This window comes from Chaetodon auriga, chromosome 15 (genome assembly GCF_051107435.1).
Source record: "Chaetodon auriga isolate fChaAug3 chromosome 15, fChaAug3.hap1, whole genome shotgun sequence".
NCBI classification, from domain to species: Eukaryota; Metazoa; Chordata; class Actinopteri; order Chaetodontiformes; family Chaetodontidae; genus Chaetodon; species Chaetodon auriga.
In genome coordinates, this window is record NC_135088.1 from 3,629,585 (window position 1) to 3,646,193 (window position 16,609).

The following is a 16,609-nucleotide window of genomic DNA, read 5'->3' on the forward strand; positions in this document are numbered from 1 at the left end:
ATGATCAAATAGTCTTATAAAACTAGGAAAATTAAAGAAAGGTCTGTTCAATTAGAGAACATTAGATTTACAGTGAACTTTGACCCACATGTGCGATTATACTGGTTCCAGTTACCATATGTGACCGTACTGTACCGTGTATGAAGCTAAGAGGACTCAAATGTTTAACATTAGCTGTGAGCGTGTGTGTGAGTGCCATATTTTCAATGAGCTTTTGTCAGGAACTTCATTAAATTTTGATTGTTCTGAACATTTCATTCTCTCAAACCCACTCTGTCCCTGAGTACTTTGACGTTTAACTTCATTATCGTGCACTCTCCCCTGAATGAAGCACCGCATTGAGAGTGAGCTTTCAGTAACTATTAGGAGGAAGACATTCAGGTTTCCAGTGAATTTGCTTCAGCAGAATGTAAGCAGTGTGTTGGTGAATGATGTCTTTCTGTTTTGTTTTTCCCATCTTGCAAAATATTGGGTTCTAAAAGCTTGTGAGGACTTTTGTAGCTAGTGTAGCTGGCGAGCTAACATGCTAGCCAGCCAGGGCCAACAATAAACACAGAGAAGCTCCCAAAGCTTCTATTTTCTCTATAATGAGCCATTAACTCGGGATTGTTCATCACTTCAACCAATAACAAAGATAAATTGCCTTCTAACTATGTACATATCATGTGTTCTGAGGAGCAGTCTTTAGGTCGACACAAGAGGCTATAGAAAAGTTGATGGTGCAACACAGCTGATGAGCTACAGCAGCTTCCTCCATGTTGGACTCTGACTCACTGTTGTCTCAAAGGTCAGGCGCGTCAAGATGGCCAAAGGCCCAAACTCCAGGATCAAAGTTCCCCAAGTTTGAATTTGATGCAAAAAATTAGTTTGTTGATGATTTCAATGCAAAACTTTCAAATGCTACTGCGATGAGGCCTTAACACTTTGTATTAGCCAAACCTAAAAACAGATGCTGACGCCTGTACAACCTGTGCAGTGACGCCTAACTTCCTTCCAGAACCACTTTAAGTCATGACAAACCTCTTCATCCCCTCACACACTACATGTTCAACAATGGCCTGTACAGAATGACTAAAGCAAGTTTCACTAATTCACTAAAAATAGACAGCTTATGAAGTCAAGTCAGCAACAGCAGCCTGACAATACAGTAATTCAATAAAGACCCTCTAAAAGTGCTGAGTCACAATGCGCCTATTTCGGGTTACCAACCTCGTGCTATGAGCCACCGTCAGCGAGGACACAAATCATGTCGAAAATGAAAAGGATGCTCCTCCTGCTTTTCCTCCTCTTGACTTCTTCCAGTTTTCAGTCTGCATGACTGACATCAGCACAAACCAAAACATATAATCTGTGTGACCCAGTTTCCATGGCCATGCACGCTGGCTGTCGCTGCACAGGCAGAAGGAGGTTACTCCATCCAGAGCCTCACGCTGCCTGCTGCGTGAGGGGGATAACGGCGGCAGGGGAGTCGGCTCGCTAAATCCTGAGGCCCTGCATCGGATATCATCTGAAACATCCACATGTACAGTACCGGATAATGCAGGAAGACTGAAGAGCGGAGCGGAGCAGCGGCCGACGGCTGCTGACAGACTGTTATCTGGTAAATTATTCAGTCACAGGTCATCAAACTCTCCCTGATGTGAACGTCTTGAACGTGGAGATTCTGCTCTCTATATACTGCATGCAAGATGGTCAACTGACATGAGCCACTGACTGACCAGCGACTGAGATGTTGTTTATGCAGTCAGTGGTTCAGTCCATAACAGGTGTCTCATACTCAGATAAATTTACACATATGTGTGCGATCAGGTCTCAAATCTGTTCAGTCTGTCTTTGTTTCCCGCCACTCCAGTTCAGAGAGCGGTGGTAAAAACTGCAGAAGAAGAATGACTGTGTTTAACAGAACGGCTGCTTTTTGATGCTGATTCCTGCTGCTAACTTCTTTTTGTCCAACACTGCTAACAAGTACTCCAAGACAAAGACTCTCACTGGACTTATCTAGTAATAACTGAATGAATGTGGCCCGTGTGCAGACCACCCTCAGCTGTTAGCAGAACTACTGGCTGGTTCGGGGTGACTTCGATCTAAACTAGTTGACTAATGACTCAAACAGTCTAAAAGAGACGTGTGACAATCTCAATCTGTCACACATGACTCATGAATGAGCCAACCGGACCTAATCTGAAGGATCCTTTGATCCTCTGTGTGACAGAAGGAACATTACTGTTCCTGGAGTTACTGCATTCGGCCTCAGTGACCACTGTCCACCTCCAGCCCACGTTATAAGTACTAGACAAGAAAGATCAAGCTTTGATCTCATTGAACAAGAACCGCTATCAAAGGATATTCTAAAAAAAATGTAATGAACAGGCTCTCAGTGACCTTGCTGACAGTAACGCATACCTCACCTCTGAAACACCAGATGTAGGATTGGCACTGGGATATTTTACAAATTCATGACTTGCTGTCATTGAGAAAAGCTTGAGAAAAGGTTAAAGACAGATCAAGACTCAGAATCATCAGTGATCACAGGAGAGCAACTGAGGAGAGTAAACTGTGACTGAGGGTAAATGGGGTCTATGTTTTCCAAAGTTATGTGAAAATCAAAGTTGGCGCTAGGCCGCTCTGCCAAACTACACCAGAAGAAGAACACACTGTGGGCATCAGCTGTTCAGTCACAATGACAGTTTAGTCAAGCAGCTAATAATGCAAATACAAACACATGGATGATTCATTTGGATCCACTACGAGTCTCATTTTCCTCATTTTCACAGTCTCGCACTCACCTCTCACCCACCCACACAGATCACTCAGTTGTCTTGCTGATCCGAGATCAGGCAAACACTACAGCAGCAGGTTCCACATTGTGTAAAACCACATGAGCTGAAATCCTTGGAGTAACTTTCATCCTCGTTGCTTCACAGGAAGAACGACGGCTAACTTCACCGTCACTTCAGCTGCTGTTACAGCAGATGGGACAGAGCGGAGTGGAGGCTTCTTCTGCAGGCGGCTTACTGACGCAGTTTGACTAACAATGAGTAAATATTACATGTGTGTTCGCACCTTTTCGACATCTGATTAGAATGCGTCTCACAACATCTCGACTGATCAGATTTCACTCCATCTGGAATCCTGCTTGGATGCATTTACGCTTAGCTTTCTCACTACTGCACAGCCATCAGATCCAGCTACGAAGCGTCGAGTGACTCAGTGTGAATGAGGTATAAAGGCTGGACTACAGGAACCACATGCTGCTTTTCCCTTGCTTTAATGCCCTTCCTTATACATACTTTGATATTTTTGGACCATTTTCCAAACATTCTGTTGAGTGAATGCATTACTTTGTCAGACTGTGGACCCTTTACTTAAACATCACACGCCAGGCAGGTACTGCATTACATGATGCAGCTAATGCAACCTATAAATTAAAATATATATTATATTTGAAATATTAAAAAAGATTTGCACCCATTGTGATTTTGTCCCAGACACTCGGGACACCCATCAGCTGTGCTGGTACACATAATTTACTCCCCTTTACTTGTCATTAACTTATCTCCATACTGAATTACTGTATATATTTAGGACCTTTTGGGGCCTGATGATGATCAGAAAGATCTATCAGTGATCAACAGGCTCAAACCACACATATCTACCAGCTTTTATCAGCTGAAACTCTTTTACGACAGACGCCAGCTTACCCGAGGCCTCTTCCAGACCACGCGTCCGATCCGGTTGCCCTGGTAAAAGAGCGAGTCGTCGGTGGCGGGGAAGCGGGGGTCCTCAAAGAGCAGGCCACTCTGCAAGCACTGCCTCTTCAGGGTGGAGTACTGCTGCCCCTCGAAGGCCTTCACTGAAGTGAACATACTGCAGCCCTGAGGGACACAACCAGGACGACAAGGGGGGACACCGGTCAGACCGGAGCTGTTAGTATCACACACACACACAGATACACATCATATCATCACACATCTGATCACAATACCTGCTTTCTCTCCAACAAGCAACTTGCCGTGGCATTTGTGAAACCAGTTTTCTTCCCTGCACCTGCACACAAAGCTGACTGACAGCAGAATCCACCAGACTTTAATACCTTCACAGTTAAAGCTCTCAGTGGAAAAGGGAAGTCGATGTGTTCGCTGCTGCCTTGAGCACCGCCTGGATTCACTGGGTCAAAATGATTAATCTGTCAATTCACTGATATCCTCCGGGGCCTAATTATCACTGCTATGCATTAAAGGCCATGTACACATTGATCAGCTCAGTACTGGCAGCGCATACAGAGGGACTGGTGAGTCAGCGTGGAGGCAAACTAAGATGGAGCTATTGAAGGGATAATCAATACTGAAACACTGGATAAATACAAACCTTTCGACATGAAATGTATTTTATCACCTTGCGTCACTCCAGCATGTGACCGTTCATTGTTATAAGCCATCCATCTTGAGATTACGCTATGAAATAACTGCAACTGTTGTCCATATTGCAACTCCATATATTCATTACTAAATTATTCAGTTTAAAGCTTCATTAATAATTCCATCTCCTCATCAATATTCACTCTCCTTTTAGTTCTGGTTTTGGTCTCCACTAACTCTGGAGAATATGTGGCTTCCACCGCCAGTCGCTGATGACTGTCTGTCTGCTGAAAAGTCGGGTGGTGACACCTTCCCTTCACACGGCCATTTGCTGCTTCGCTAATGTGGAAAAAAGCCCGATATTAGCAAACACAGATGTATTACAAGATACACACAAGGTCAACTCATAGGAGAAAACAGCTTCTATCTGCAGTCACCACTCTGTAGTCCCACTCAATGTCCCGCCCACTCCACTATCTGATTGGTTACATGTCACGAATAATAGCCTGTCAACTCTGAAGGTTTCTTTATCTATGGTGCCTTTACTTCAGACTTTCTGGCTGTTGGACCAAAGACATTGTTTTCAGCTCTGATAAGTCATGACGGGGAGTTTGTCTTAATTTATGAACATTCACAGATCAATTACAGAAAAAAAATTGATAATTAAAAAAACGCTTTCTAATAAGCTGCACCATTACAAAGAGGTAACCGTGCCCTCACACCATGAGCGCCATAATCAAGTCTAATGTGTGGACAGTCGATATGTTTCACAAGAGAAAAATTATTCATGGCTGAACGTTTCACGGTCATCAATTTGCATACTACTCTGTCATTTCATAATCAATACTCCTGCAAGCCAGAACTATTGACAATGGACAAGAGATTTATTACAGGCACTCAAAGCCTCTCGGGTCACCGACCGCCTCGATAACAATGCTTGAAGCATGGCTGCACTCCGTACCGGCTGACCACAGTTTGTCTCTTGGTGGTTTTGGGTGATATGATGTAACGTATGACAGAAATGTGCAACTAACTTCTTCTTATCAATTAATCTGCTGATTAGTCTCTCAATTTTCTCAGTTTATCAATCAAGTAATTGTGGAAATGTCAGAAAACAGTGAGAAATACATCTGAAATTTCCAAAGTTGGTGTCATTGTCACTACATCGCTTGTTTTGTTAAGCCTGGAAAATGTTTAAGGCTTTTCAAAGCCTTCGAAGGCCTTTTAGAGGAAACTCAATTCTCTGCTTTTTTAGACATTTCTCATTTAGAAATCTCTCTTTGGTAACACTTTACAGCCTCCTTTCCTGAAACAGACGTACTTCAAAGCACACACAGGAAGTGAGGTAGTATCTCACTCATCAACATGAGCTCATGGCAGCGAATGAGTTGTTTGCACTCACAGTAACGTTTCAATGTCACAGTAACCTGTTTAAGGAGCTTTAACAGGATTCCTCTTAATCACAGCAGGACCTGATCTGAACCTAACGCTGTTCAGCTCTGACATGAACACAAACTGAGTGCGACACAGGTCGGTGGGTGTCTGGCTGAGCACAAAAGTCTCGGGACTTATAGATATTATAAATTGTTCTGGATGAGATTTGCCTAATTTGAATGTATAATCTGAGTCTGAGGACGCTGGAGGCCACCTTTTTAAATCCCGAGGAGGCGAGGGCTTGACAAATCTACATCTACATGCAGATCAATACAGACCTGCTGTCCTCAAGGTGAATCGGACAGCCGGCTTTATTTGGACTTAAATGAGAAGAATCACCCACAAACTACAGAATTCACATCAAAGTGAGCCGTTAAAAAAACATGTCAGCTATTGTATCACTGCATGAATTATTAAACCCTCAAACATCATGATTGGATTTGGCCTCAAAAATTCTGTTTTGAACTTCAAACTTGAACATTTGTTTCTTTTGACCATGAACAAGATCTTCTCCTAATCTCAACCAATTAGTGTAGTTATCTATATTTAACCAAGCACATTTTTCTAAAGATTGTTAAGCATGAGCAGGTTATTTAACAGCTGAAAAATAAACTTGTTGGAGCTGTTTGATGGACTCTGGTGTGATGAGAGTTTCTAAATCATCTCCAACACACCCTTCACACCCCTGCACTGCCACAGATAACAATAACAGCGCAGAGCAGTGTGACAGTAGCTGTGGTTTTAAAGCTGAACAAAAAAACTTCCTGAATGTTAAAGACACCACAGTATCATCCAACTGCTTGAGGCACTTTCAGCTGGCTCTGCTCTCCAGCAGGGAGGCGGAGGAGAGATGCTCTGATGGTGTAGGAGGCTTCGTTCCTCTGGAGGTTTCCAAACTCGTGTCGGGCTCTCACGTGAAATGTTCCTCTGATGCCGTTTGTCAGCCGTGGTAAGAACGGAACGTGTGGAGAGAGAACGGCACACAGATGAACCAGCGCAGACGGATCTCGTCCACACCTGGTGTTGACACGTTATCTTCATCTGATATCTCGTAAAAACACGCCGATCCCAGAGCAGATAGACGCAGAAGGTATCGCAATCAGAGCGGCCAGAACACATCTGGAGCTGGTCTGGCTCACGCTGCAATCAGATCTCAGCCAGGTGAAAAGGACATCTGTACAGCGTGACCTCATTCTGAAGACCTCCACCGACTCATACTGCGCTTTGATAATACTGTTGGACAGTTAAAAAAAATACAAGAAAAATCGATGCAGTAGAAGCAGAGATGTTGTATTTTTTCATTCCACACATTCTTCTTCCTTGTCAAAGCCTAGTGCCTAAATTACCCACAAAGCAACTTGACGGATGGATTTCTAAGTGCGTTAAAGAGGCAACTGGATGTTTCACATCTTATCCAAGAGGCTTCTTCAGTTGTGACTGACTGGTGTGGACTCCCAGGCATCTGTCCTCTTGCAGGATCGTTCCCACTGTAGGCCACATGTGAGTCGCGGCCCCACCCAGCCATCATGTAAGCCGTTAGGTCACATGAGTCACGGTGTTAATGGGTGAGTCATGGCGTGGGTGGGTTGTTGACCAATCTATGGTCATTATGGCCACCTGGTCAGACACTAAAGAGACCCAGCTCTCTTTATTATGGCTCTTTCTTCTCTTCCCCTCAGTCATCCTCATCTCAGACACATTTGGGTATACAGAACATCTCCACATGTGACTGACATGGCTATCAGTGGCTGGGACTGGAAACATCACCCAGAGACATGGACGGTTGTAGCACCAATGACCACAGACACCCAGTTATGTCCAGGACTGCAGTAATGGCTCATCTGGTTTCCTTCCAGCCTTCATCCGGTCCACAGCGGTCCTCCTACGGCTAAAGGTTCTTTAAATAGTTGACTGTCGTTGTTGATAGATATTAGAACGGACTCTGCTCTCATACTGTATGGATTTAGGAAGGCCCTCAGCCACATCAGTCCTGGATGCCTTCATTTTTGTTTTCATCGGGTGGACATGACAGTGGAGTTCTGACACACACAAAACACACACCTGTTCTCTGCATTACTGGTGCATTACTGGCTGTGTGTGAAGGTGTAATAGAGGAAGAACTGAGGGTGTCGGAGCATTTCTGACTGAGGATTATTGGAGGCGTTTTTTGCTTTTCAGAGAAAAAAGGAGAAACCCACTGCATTTCAGTTGAGTCACAGTTTTCTTTTGGGTTTATTTCACAGGTCTGTTGTTTGCTTTTAATTATTGTAGTTGTCTTTTTTGTATGAGAGAAGAACTCTGGATATTTGTATGTGTGTCTTTCATTTCTACTGTCGGCTTCAACCACTGATTGACTGATCACCCAGCCAGGAAGGAGGGACAGTTTCTATCGTTACACTGCCGCTGCCGGCCCCAAAATCTGTAATTATCATGAAATGGGAATGATTTAGTTCCCTCCCACCCCCAGACCCGTGCTGCTGCCTGTATGTGGATGCAGAGACACTGAGGGCGTGGGTGGAGCCGGGTAACGTCGTCTTGTATAAAAGCTCAGTCAGTCCATCTGCAGCCCTCTCAGCATGCAGTGCTGCTTCTACTTAGCTGGCACCCTCCATCCAAGGAATTACATTTGTATATGACTAAATTGTCTTCATAATTACATTATGATGGCAGTATTAACACTTCCTGGATTATGTTCAGAGAAAATGCTTCTTTGGCGGAATGAAACACTGCATTTATTTACTGCGCTGGGTCAGTCAGGGTGAGGGGTGTCAACGCTCGTAAGTGTAAGTCTAGGGGTTAGTTTGTACACAGACACACACTGGGTGTGACAATTGAGACCCATATGCTGCCGATCAGTGTGGGAGAGGGTGAGAGATTCAAAGAAAGAGTTTGGTACCTCGAACCCAAGTTGTGCCATCAAGAGCTACTATGACTAGACGACGACGGACGAAGAAGAAGGACGAGCTACAAGTCAAGCTAGCCAGCGCAGATAAGCTAGCTGTGACCACGGACAGCTGGACAGCTCCAACAAATGACAGACATCACAACTACCTGCCACCACATCAATGCCGACAGGGAGGAGGGTTTGCACATCTGTTATTTTTTACAGGGAAAATCTGTTGAAGTCTGACATATTAAAGTCTCTCTGGTCATAATGTCAAGTGAAAATAATTGCAGTTAGATGTGAAAATATTCAGGTTCTGCTGCTTCTCTGATGTTCGCCTTTTCTCTCGCTCCGGTGAATTAAGTTTATCTGGATCAAACCACAGTCGGTAGTGATTGTTGGAAAAGTATAAAGACCAATACGTTTTTGGTGAGTTTTATTTTGTTTCTCTTGAGTTTGAATGAAATGTGTTTTACAATGATAAAAAGACTGTTTCTGTAAATGGAGTCTGGTGGCTTTGGTGAGAGTCTGTGGAGATGCTTTCCATAATTTTTAACAGACACTTAGAATAACAACCTGAGCCTGTCAATGAGTTTCAATGTCAGTTTTTCCTTCATCTCTATGAATTATTACGGACAAACTGACACTGTGGAACAGTTTGACTTTGTCTGGTGTGATCAGCTCCACAGCTCTCCGTCACAAATTCTCCTTATGAAGGAGGTTTCAGCTTCTTAGCTATTAGCTCGCTCACCACAAAACTTGGCAAAGAACGTGGTCTCTGCCTTGATGCATTGATGTGACATCAACCGCAATGCTTAGCTTTACCGAAACATCCTCATTTGTATGTCACCTCGGACAAAAGCCTCGGCCAACTCTAAAATGGAAATTTAAGATTTAGAGCAGAAACAATTGGTCAATTGGTTCTGATGGTCCATTAACTATTGATTTTCTGAAAATGTTCTGTGATAGTAAACTGAATATCTTTGGATTTTTCACTGCTGGTCCGACAAAGTAAGCAATGGCAGAATGTCACCTTTAGCTTTTGGAACCTGTGTTGGCCACTTTTCACCATTTTCTGACACTTAATAGACCAAAAGATTAATCAAGAAAGTAATCTGTAGATTTGATGATGACAATAATCGTTGGTTGCAACCCAAGTAAGATTAAAACAATCTAAGCTTATTTCTTTACAGAGAGATTACTCTGATCTAACTAATCAGCAATTAGTCACAGAACCAAATGAATACAGCTTGCAACAATATGCAGTAAAAATGAAGTAGAAAACATGTACATTTACTGAATGTTACCCATAACAAAAGAGTATAATCTAAAATTTATCACCCATTCCAACCTGCACACTGCAGCAAAGTAATGAAACCAAATCCAGTTTAAGTCTCTTGATGCCACATTAGCCACACTATCAAATAAAGTATTTTTAATTGGGCTGAGTCGACCTGTTCACCTTCCAGCGGTGCTCAATGACATCTAATATCTGGGGAAAATGAAGTGAACAGAAAATGGAGGGACGCCAAAATCAAAAGGACAACAGGAGCAACGTGAAATCTGACGACGGCACCTTTCAAACATCATTAAACTGGACGTAACATTCAGGGAGATCTGGTTCTTTCAGTGGACTCGTGATATCCAAACAGGTATGATATGAATCCAAACAGAGCAGCATTCACACAGATTCATTCCATTCATTCATCTTACATGTGATAACCAGAAACATTTAACCACTTGAAGTATTCACTAATCTCTGTGATCAAATACGAATACAAATAAAGGAGTCTCACCTCCAAGAAGACGCCTTCAAACTTATGGAGAACATCCACAAGCAAATAGCACCGGGTCTATGTTTTTACCTGAGTCAACACAGTCTTTGAAGAAAATTTACAGTGAATTCAATTCAGAGGCATTAAAAAGCCAGCTGACTCTTGAGTGAGTGATAAAGTAGTTTCCTTGGGGAACGAGGAGGTCGCAGTTGGAAGCTAAATCTGACAGATGGCCTGGTGTCTTGGCTCGTGACTGCAATGGGGAAAACCATGCTGTCATCTGGCCTCTGCGAACGGCCAACAGAGTTACCTGCAGAGACCGAATCCCGGAAAGCTGCTGCACTGGATGCCTTCACAACAACGGGCACGGCGAAGGTTTATGACTTTCTGATACACTGTCAGAAACACAGTGAATACTGTATAATGTTCACAGCTTTGGTTCCCAAACATCCAATGCTGCAGTCTTAACCAGCACCATCACAGCTGACTTGGGGGCAACGAAACAAGCTGTAAACACAATATCTGACATAAAGCTGATACGGCTGATGTGCCGTCTATTTACACATCCAGCAGACATGGAGGAGAACTGGCATCTATTTAGAGTCGTGTTTCTGTCCACTCAAAAAATGTGTCCAACATTGACTCTTTTTAGCTCGGTTTTGGTCTCCACCAGAGCCACTTTTTCAGCTAGTCGCTAGTTTTGCTGAAAATCTTTTCACTGGAAACAGCTACATGCTGCGGACTGGAGGCTGGTGGTTGAAGATGTGAACTGGTGGCTCACGACAAGGCTGCAGTGGTGAAGATGAGGAGCTGGACAGCTAAGAGGCAAGACATCGGCGGGGGCCGTGCTAATTGCAATATGAGTCATGATTTTAACAGCAGTGTTTCCCCAAGATCGACTACTTTGGAAAAACAAACATTAGGTCAAATTCTTCAAAAAGAATGCAAAGAATGGCTTCTCAACAACATGCTGTTCGACGCACCACCATCACTGCTATATAAACTATGTAGTGTCGGGGCTGAACGCGCTACAGGTGTAGGCAGAGCAGACAAGCGTGTTCTGGGGGCTTTCCAGGACCAGGAGTCACCACCACTGACACTGAGCCACTTCAGCAGCACCATGGACATCACTTCTCTAAGACCCACGGACAGCAAACTGAGCAGCACCATGGACAGCTCCTTGTCACAACACTGAATGGGACCAGAGTGTTCAGCCCCCACCAGAAAGCCCTCCTTTTAACCAATCAACCGGCCAGAAACAGAGTCAACACTGCTTAAATCAAGGGAGGCTGTATCACTGGAGGATAACGGTGTGCCAACCTATACTTAAAACAATTTTCTCCCCTCTCTCCCCGTCATCACAGGGAGAGCCTGTTACCTTAACTGTTTTATTCTGGGGAGCCATGTTGTTGCTAGCAGGGACTTCAAGCAGTGATGTTAGAAGAGTGGCTACGGTGTTTGTGAAACGCTCCAATTGGTGGCCGTAGTCGTGGAAATATCAGTTAGCAGCATTTAATTCTTCTTTTTCTGCTTCTTTAATTAAACAAGTGATATATCCAGTGGTTACATCTGCAGGTATTTGGCTATAATTGGTGCAAGTTGGCTGCAGGATTATAAAATTAAAAACGGATGCAAATATGACAAAATACATGAATATTAGAGGCTATAACGGCGATGCCATCAGAGATAAGGAATAAAAGAAGCCAACAAATAATTACAACAAATATTACAGTGATTCATAGTCAAGAAAACCGTGATTTTTCCCCCTGATTAGATGATAACTGTTCATACAAACTGTGCACCCCCTCATTAGTGTGCACAGCAGTGTTCTGGTAAGAAATCAGGGAAGTGTGTGTTCAGGGGTTGGTGTTTGTAGTGTTGGTGGTGTTGGTGGTGGTGGGGAGTGACTGATTGAGTCTGCTTCTGCTGACAGACTGATTACACTCAGAGAAGTGAACAGTGAGCAGTAATGCACCAGTATACCAGGGAGAGGGCGAGACATAGAGAAAGAGTGGGAGAAAAGAGAGAGAGAGAAAGGGAGGGAGGGGTGCGCCAGACCATCCCTCATCCCCCCCCCCCCCCCCCCTGCATCAGGGAGGAGGGCTATCCCAGCTTCCCATCCTCCCAGCATTGTGATCTCCACTCTGCAGTATCTCCTCCTGCTGCCAGCGGCTGTGGGCTCTGCCATGACACACGACACTCTGAAAGTCACTTTCCTCTGCTTACAAGTCCACTCAGCTTGATTTTTTCACTTTAACTCATGCTCCCACAGGACCTCACATGCATTTGAATGAAATTACCACCTGCTATGGGAGTTGTTTATATGAGGGAGAACAGCTCTGGTCCAAATGATGAGTTACAAACCACTTTATTTTGATATCGTGAGACGGGAGGCAGCTACGCACTCATTACTGGAGTCACGCTTAATCGTGACAGCAGCACTGCACTGATCCTTCTTCTGCTTCAGTCACATAGGATAGTGTTTTTGTCTCTTTCTATTGAGAAATGATGAAGAAATGACACATATTAGAGTGAGACTATTAGGTTTGAGCAGTTATTTATCTTATTTAACACAGTTTGATCAGAATTTATTTAAAGATCTATGTGGAAAATCACTGCTCTGGTTTAAGTATTAAATTGGACTGTACATATATACACACACACAGAAGTTGGAATCAGATAATAATAAACCAGCCACTGCTGAAAGTTCTCTGATGATTTATAGTGATTTTAGACCCTGAACAAACCCCCGTAAGACCTGCTGGAGTCTCAACACTCCACTTTTCAGACCATTATCCCTGGTAAGTAGCCTAAACTGGGGCTTGCACATGGGCAGAGACTATTAATGTGCATTCATTCCCCACTCGGTGCTCTGCAGAACAATACACCTCTGAAATGATTCATTTAACAAGCCGCATGCAGGAGGACTGGCTCACACAGTCAGACAGAGGCAGTGAAGGCAGGAGGGTCCGAAACATCAGAGAAGAACACGAAACACAAAATAAGTCCCTGTTTGATTTCACATGACACAAAACTTAGAAGAGGAGCCATCCTCGATCCCTGACAGAGCTGTTTAGTCAGATTATATTCTCTTTTCTGTTACCAAACTCTGAGCTTGAAGAGTCACTGCTCCTGAATGCTAAACTGATGTTATTTTCAGACATGGCTACCATATTGATTTTCTTTTTTTCTTTTTAACTGTGGTTATATCTTAATTGCACATTATGATTCTGCAAACAGGATTAATTTTTTAGTGTGGTATAGTGACAGCCCCACCTTTGCCATACCCAACAGACGTCCATGAATATGTAATATGAAAACAAGCTCAGCAGCATACAGATGGACCGTCAACAGCGGCTCTGACATCCGATATATGCCGCTATTTATGCGCAAAGTAAGCGCGTTCAGTCTATTTCACAGCGGTGTAACGCGGCGGTTTGATGGATATTTCCTCGCACCCCCACCATCACCTCACGTTACCGTCTCTGCAACCCCGGACAGAGAGGCCACAGAAATCAGAGGGCTACGGTAAGTAAGTAATAGGATCTCGGATCTCCTGAGACATAACAAGCGGCTTCGTGCGGCTCGCCGACCGCCGCCTCCCCATCTCCGGCAGCCCTTCAAAGCACCTGCCTACCCGGGAAGCAGTATGAACCGGTTTCACGGCACGGTTACCTGAACTGAGGCCTCTCCCGTGCCAACGTGGTTCTCTCTCGGGTCCTCCTCCGGGGGTCCAGCCGGTCCGGCTCTCACTCTCCTGGGGCTGCTGGGATTCCTCACCACGCTCTCCCTGGTCCGCTGGCGGAGCTCCTCTCTCCTCTCCTCACCCGAGCAGCGTCAAGCTGCCGCGGAATACACAGCGCGGAAACAGGAAGTGCTGTGCTCCTAGATTCATAATAAAGTTATCTAGTCAAAAAAAATGTAATGTTGACGAGTGTATTTCCACTAATTATTCGCTGTCGCAGTATTTAAAGCGACTGTATCTACGTGTTTTATGATAAAATCGAAATTCAATGACTATGCGTCATGAGAAAATGGTGAGGAACCCATACAGATTGCTAACTGCCACTGGACTCAGTTTTCCGTGGAGTTAGCTTCTTTCTGCTAAATGCTTTGATTTTTCAACCCACAACCTTACACTTTTGGTTCACTTTCGTCTGACTTTGGCAAAAAAAAAAAAAAAAAAAAAAAAAAAAGCTCCAAAAAAACTCCATAATCTGCCCCGCAACAAACTGCGTCAAAACAAAACGTTAGCAACTAGCTAACTGGATAACCTATTATTAGTGTAGCACTTAGCAGCTAACTTAACAGTCGGACATTTTACTCAGGAGTTAGCAGAGGCTAAAAACAGAGCTAACCAGGCAGTGACATTCATCTGGCGGTCAGAAACAGACTCCAAATGAAAACTAGCGTTATTCCGTAATCAGTGAACACGCAAATGAACAGGAAACTTGGATAACAAGTCTCTTTTTTCAACTTAAAAGCTAACAGTGTTTCTGTTGTTTACGGCATGTTTCTGCCGCCCTAAAGTGGGCAAAAAGTTCGTCTGTATCAGTTATTAAACAGTGTTATTGATTAATTAAAAGATCATACCTTACTCTGGAAAGGTCTAAACTGGATATGAAAATTAAAAAAGTATTTTTGGTGTTGCGACGCCAGTTTTTTTTTTCTATTTCCGAACTTCCGCTTGGCGCACGCCTCAACAAATCCGTTTTATTTTGAAGGTGTAAAAAGGAAGCATTACATTTGCTATGCCTGTACCTGACAGTGGTCCTCAGATCACCCGCGAGAGGAGGATGCGCGCGGACTGATTGGAGGTGCTCGCGGGAGGGATGGGGGGTAGGGAGGGGAGGGGGGCGCTGCAGACGGCGCATGCGCAGAGCCAACAGGACTGCTGTAATCCCCTTTGTCACAAATAACAAGAGGATGCAATGTGCAGTAATCAAGACAAACTATCCGCCTAATTACAGCTTTCCAGAGTCAGCGCTGCCTGCACGTAACACCTGAGAAGATATAAAGAAAATTAAACACATAAACAGTTTTATTTTAGATTTCGGTTTGAGAAGTACAGCAAAAACAAAATGAGCAGGAAGCTTCTGGATATGGGCCAAGAAACACTGGTCAAATAGTGCATGGGTATATTAATACAATTTGATATCAATATGTTAACTTTTAATCAGACACACCTGTTTACTCAACATGCATGAAGCAAAACATCAATTTTACACTGAAAGCCATAAAAGTTTACCTTAAATTTATTTAACATTTTTTTCCCTGAAACTTCTCAGAGATTTTCAGCATAAACCTCAAATTCTACAAATAGTACTTTTTAAAACCAATAAGAGTGAATGTAAGGGTGTTAGAGGTAGGATGTTTCTGTCCTCCCATCAGGGGTAGAGGAAGTATGTAGATCATTTATGCCATACTATTGAAATACTAACTGTAAAAGTTCAAAACTTAACTTTTAGACTATCAGAAGTAAAAGTAGTCATTATGCAGGAAAAAGCAGATGTTAGCGATGTCTACAGGTGAGAAACCCAAACAACAACTGTTCAGGCTGAAGGTTTTCTGCAAACAATCAATAAAATATTGAACAATTCTACAATGAAAACACTATCAATCAAACTGCATCACATCAATCATGAAGAGGTGGACTAAATGTTGTCTTATCGCAGGTCAATATATTGGCTGATGGGAATCTGTGTAATGATATCGACTAACTGGAAGTGAAATCCTGACAGAGGATCGATATTCAGGTTTTCTTTTAGTTTCCACACAAAACCTTCAGCTGCAGCTTCAATCAGCAGAATTAACTGAGGAGCTTCAGACATGCAGATAACAACACACCAGCAGGTGAGACCGTGTCGAGTTCACGTGAAGTAAAGACAGCTGGAGCTCGTTTCTTCTTCAGCTTGGTGCAGCACTGCTCTGGCGCCATCTGCTGGTCAGCCACCGTTAATATAAGAGGAACATTTAACTTGTAAATATCATTTTTAATAACTGTGCACTGCTTCTCTTCCCTCTGTGGGTGGACTCCTAGGATCACTGACAAAAGATTTGAGAGTCAGTCATGTGATGATGTTTCTTTAATATCATTTTTATTAAGTTTCAAGTGAATTGTCTCTTTTAAGGCCATCTGAACCCATAGCAGTTAGTCT

General features: G+C 43.5%; 1 protein-coding gene across 1 annotated transcript in view; it reads right to left on the reverse strand.

Moving 5' to 3' along the window:
• The window catches only part of capn5b (calpain 5b), a 45,474-nt gene extending 31,200 nt beyond the window's left edge, over positions 1 to 14,274 (reverse strand). Inside the window, exons 1-2 of the mRNA XM_076750527.1 lie at positions 14,127 to 14,274; positions 3,702 to 3,875 (exon numbers count right to left, since the gene is read on the reverse strand). Coding sequence (XP_076606642.1) covers positions 3,702 to 3,866 — 165 coding nt within the window. The 5' untranslated portion in view covers positions 3,867 to 3,875; positions 14,127 to 14,274. The remainder of the gene's footprint in view (positions 1 to 3,701; positions 3,876 to 14,126) is intronic.
• Between the last annotated feature and the right edge of the window lie 2,335 nt (positions 14,275 to 16,609).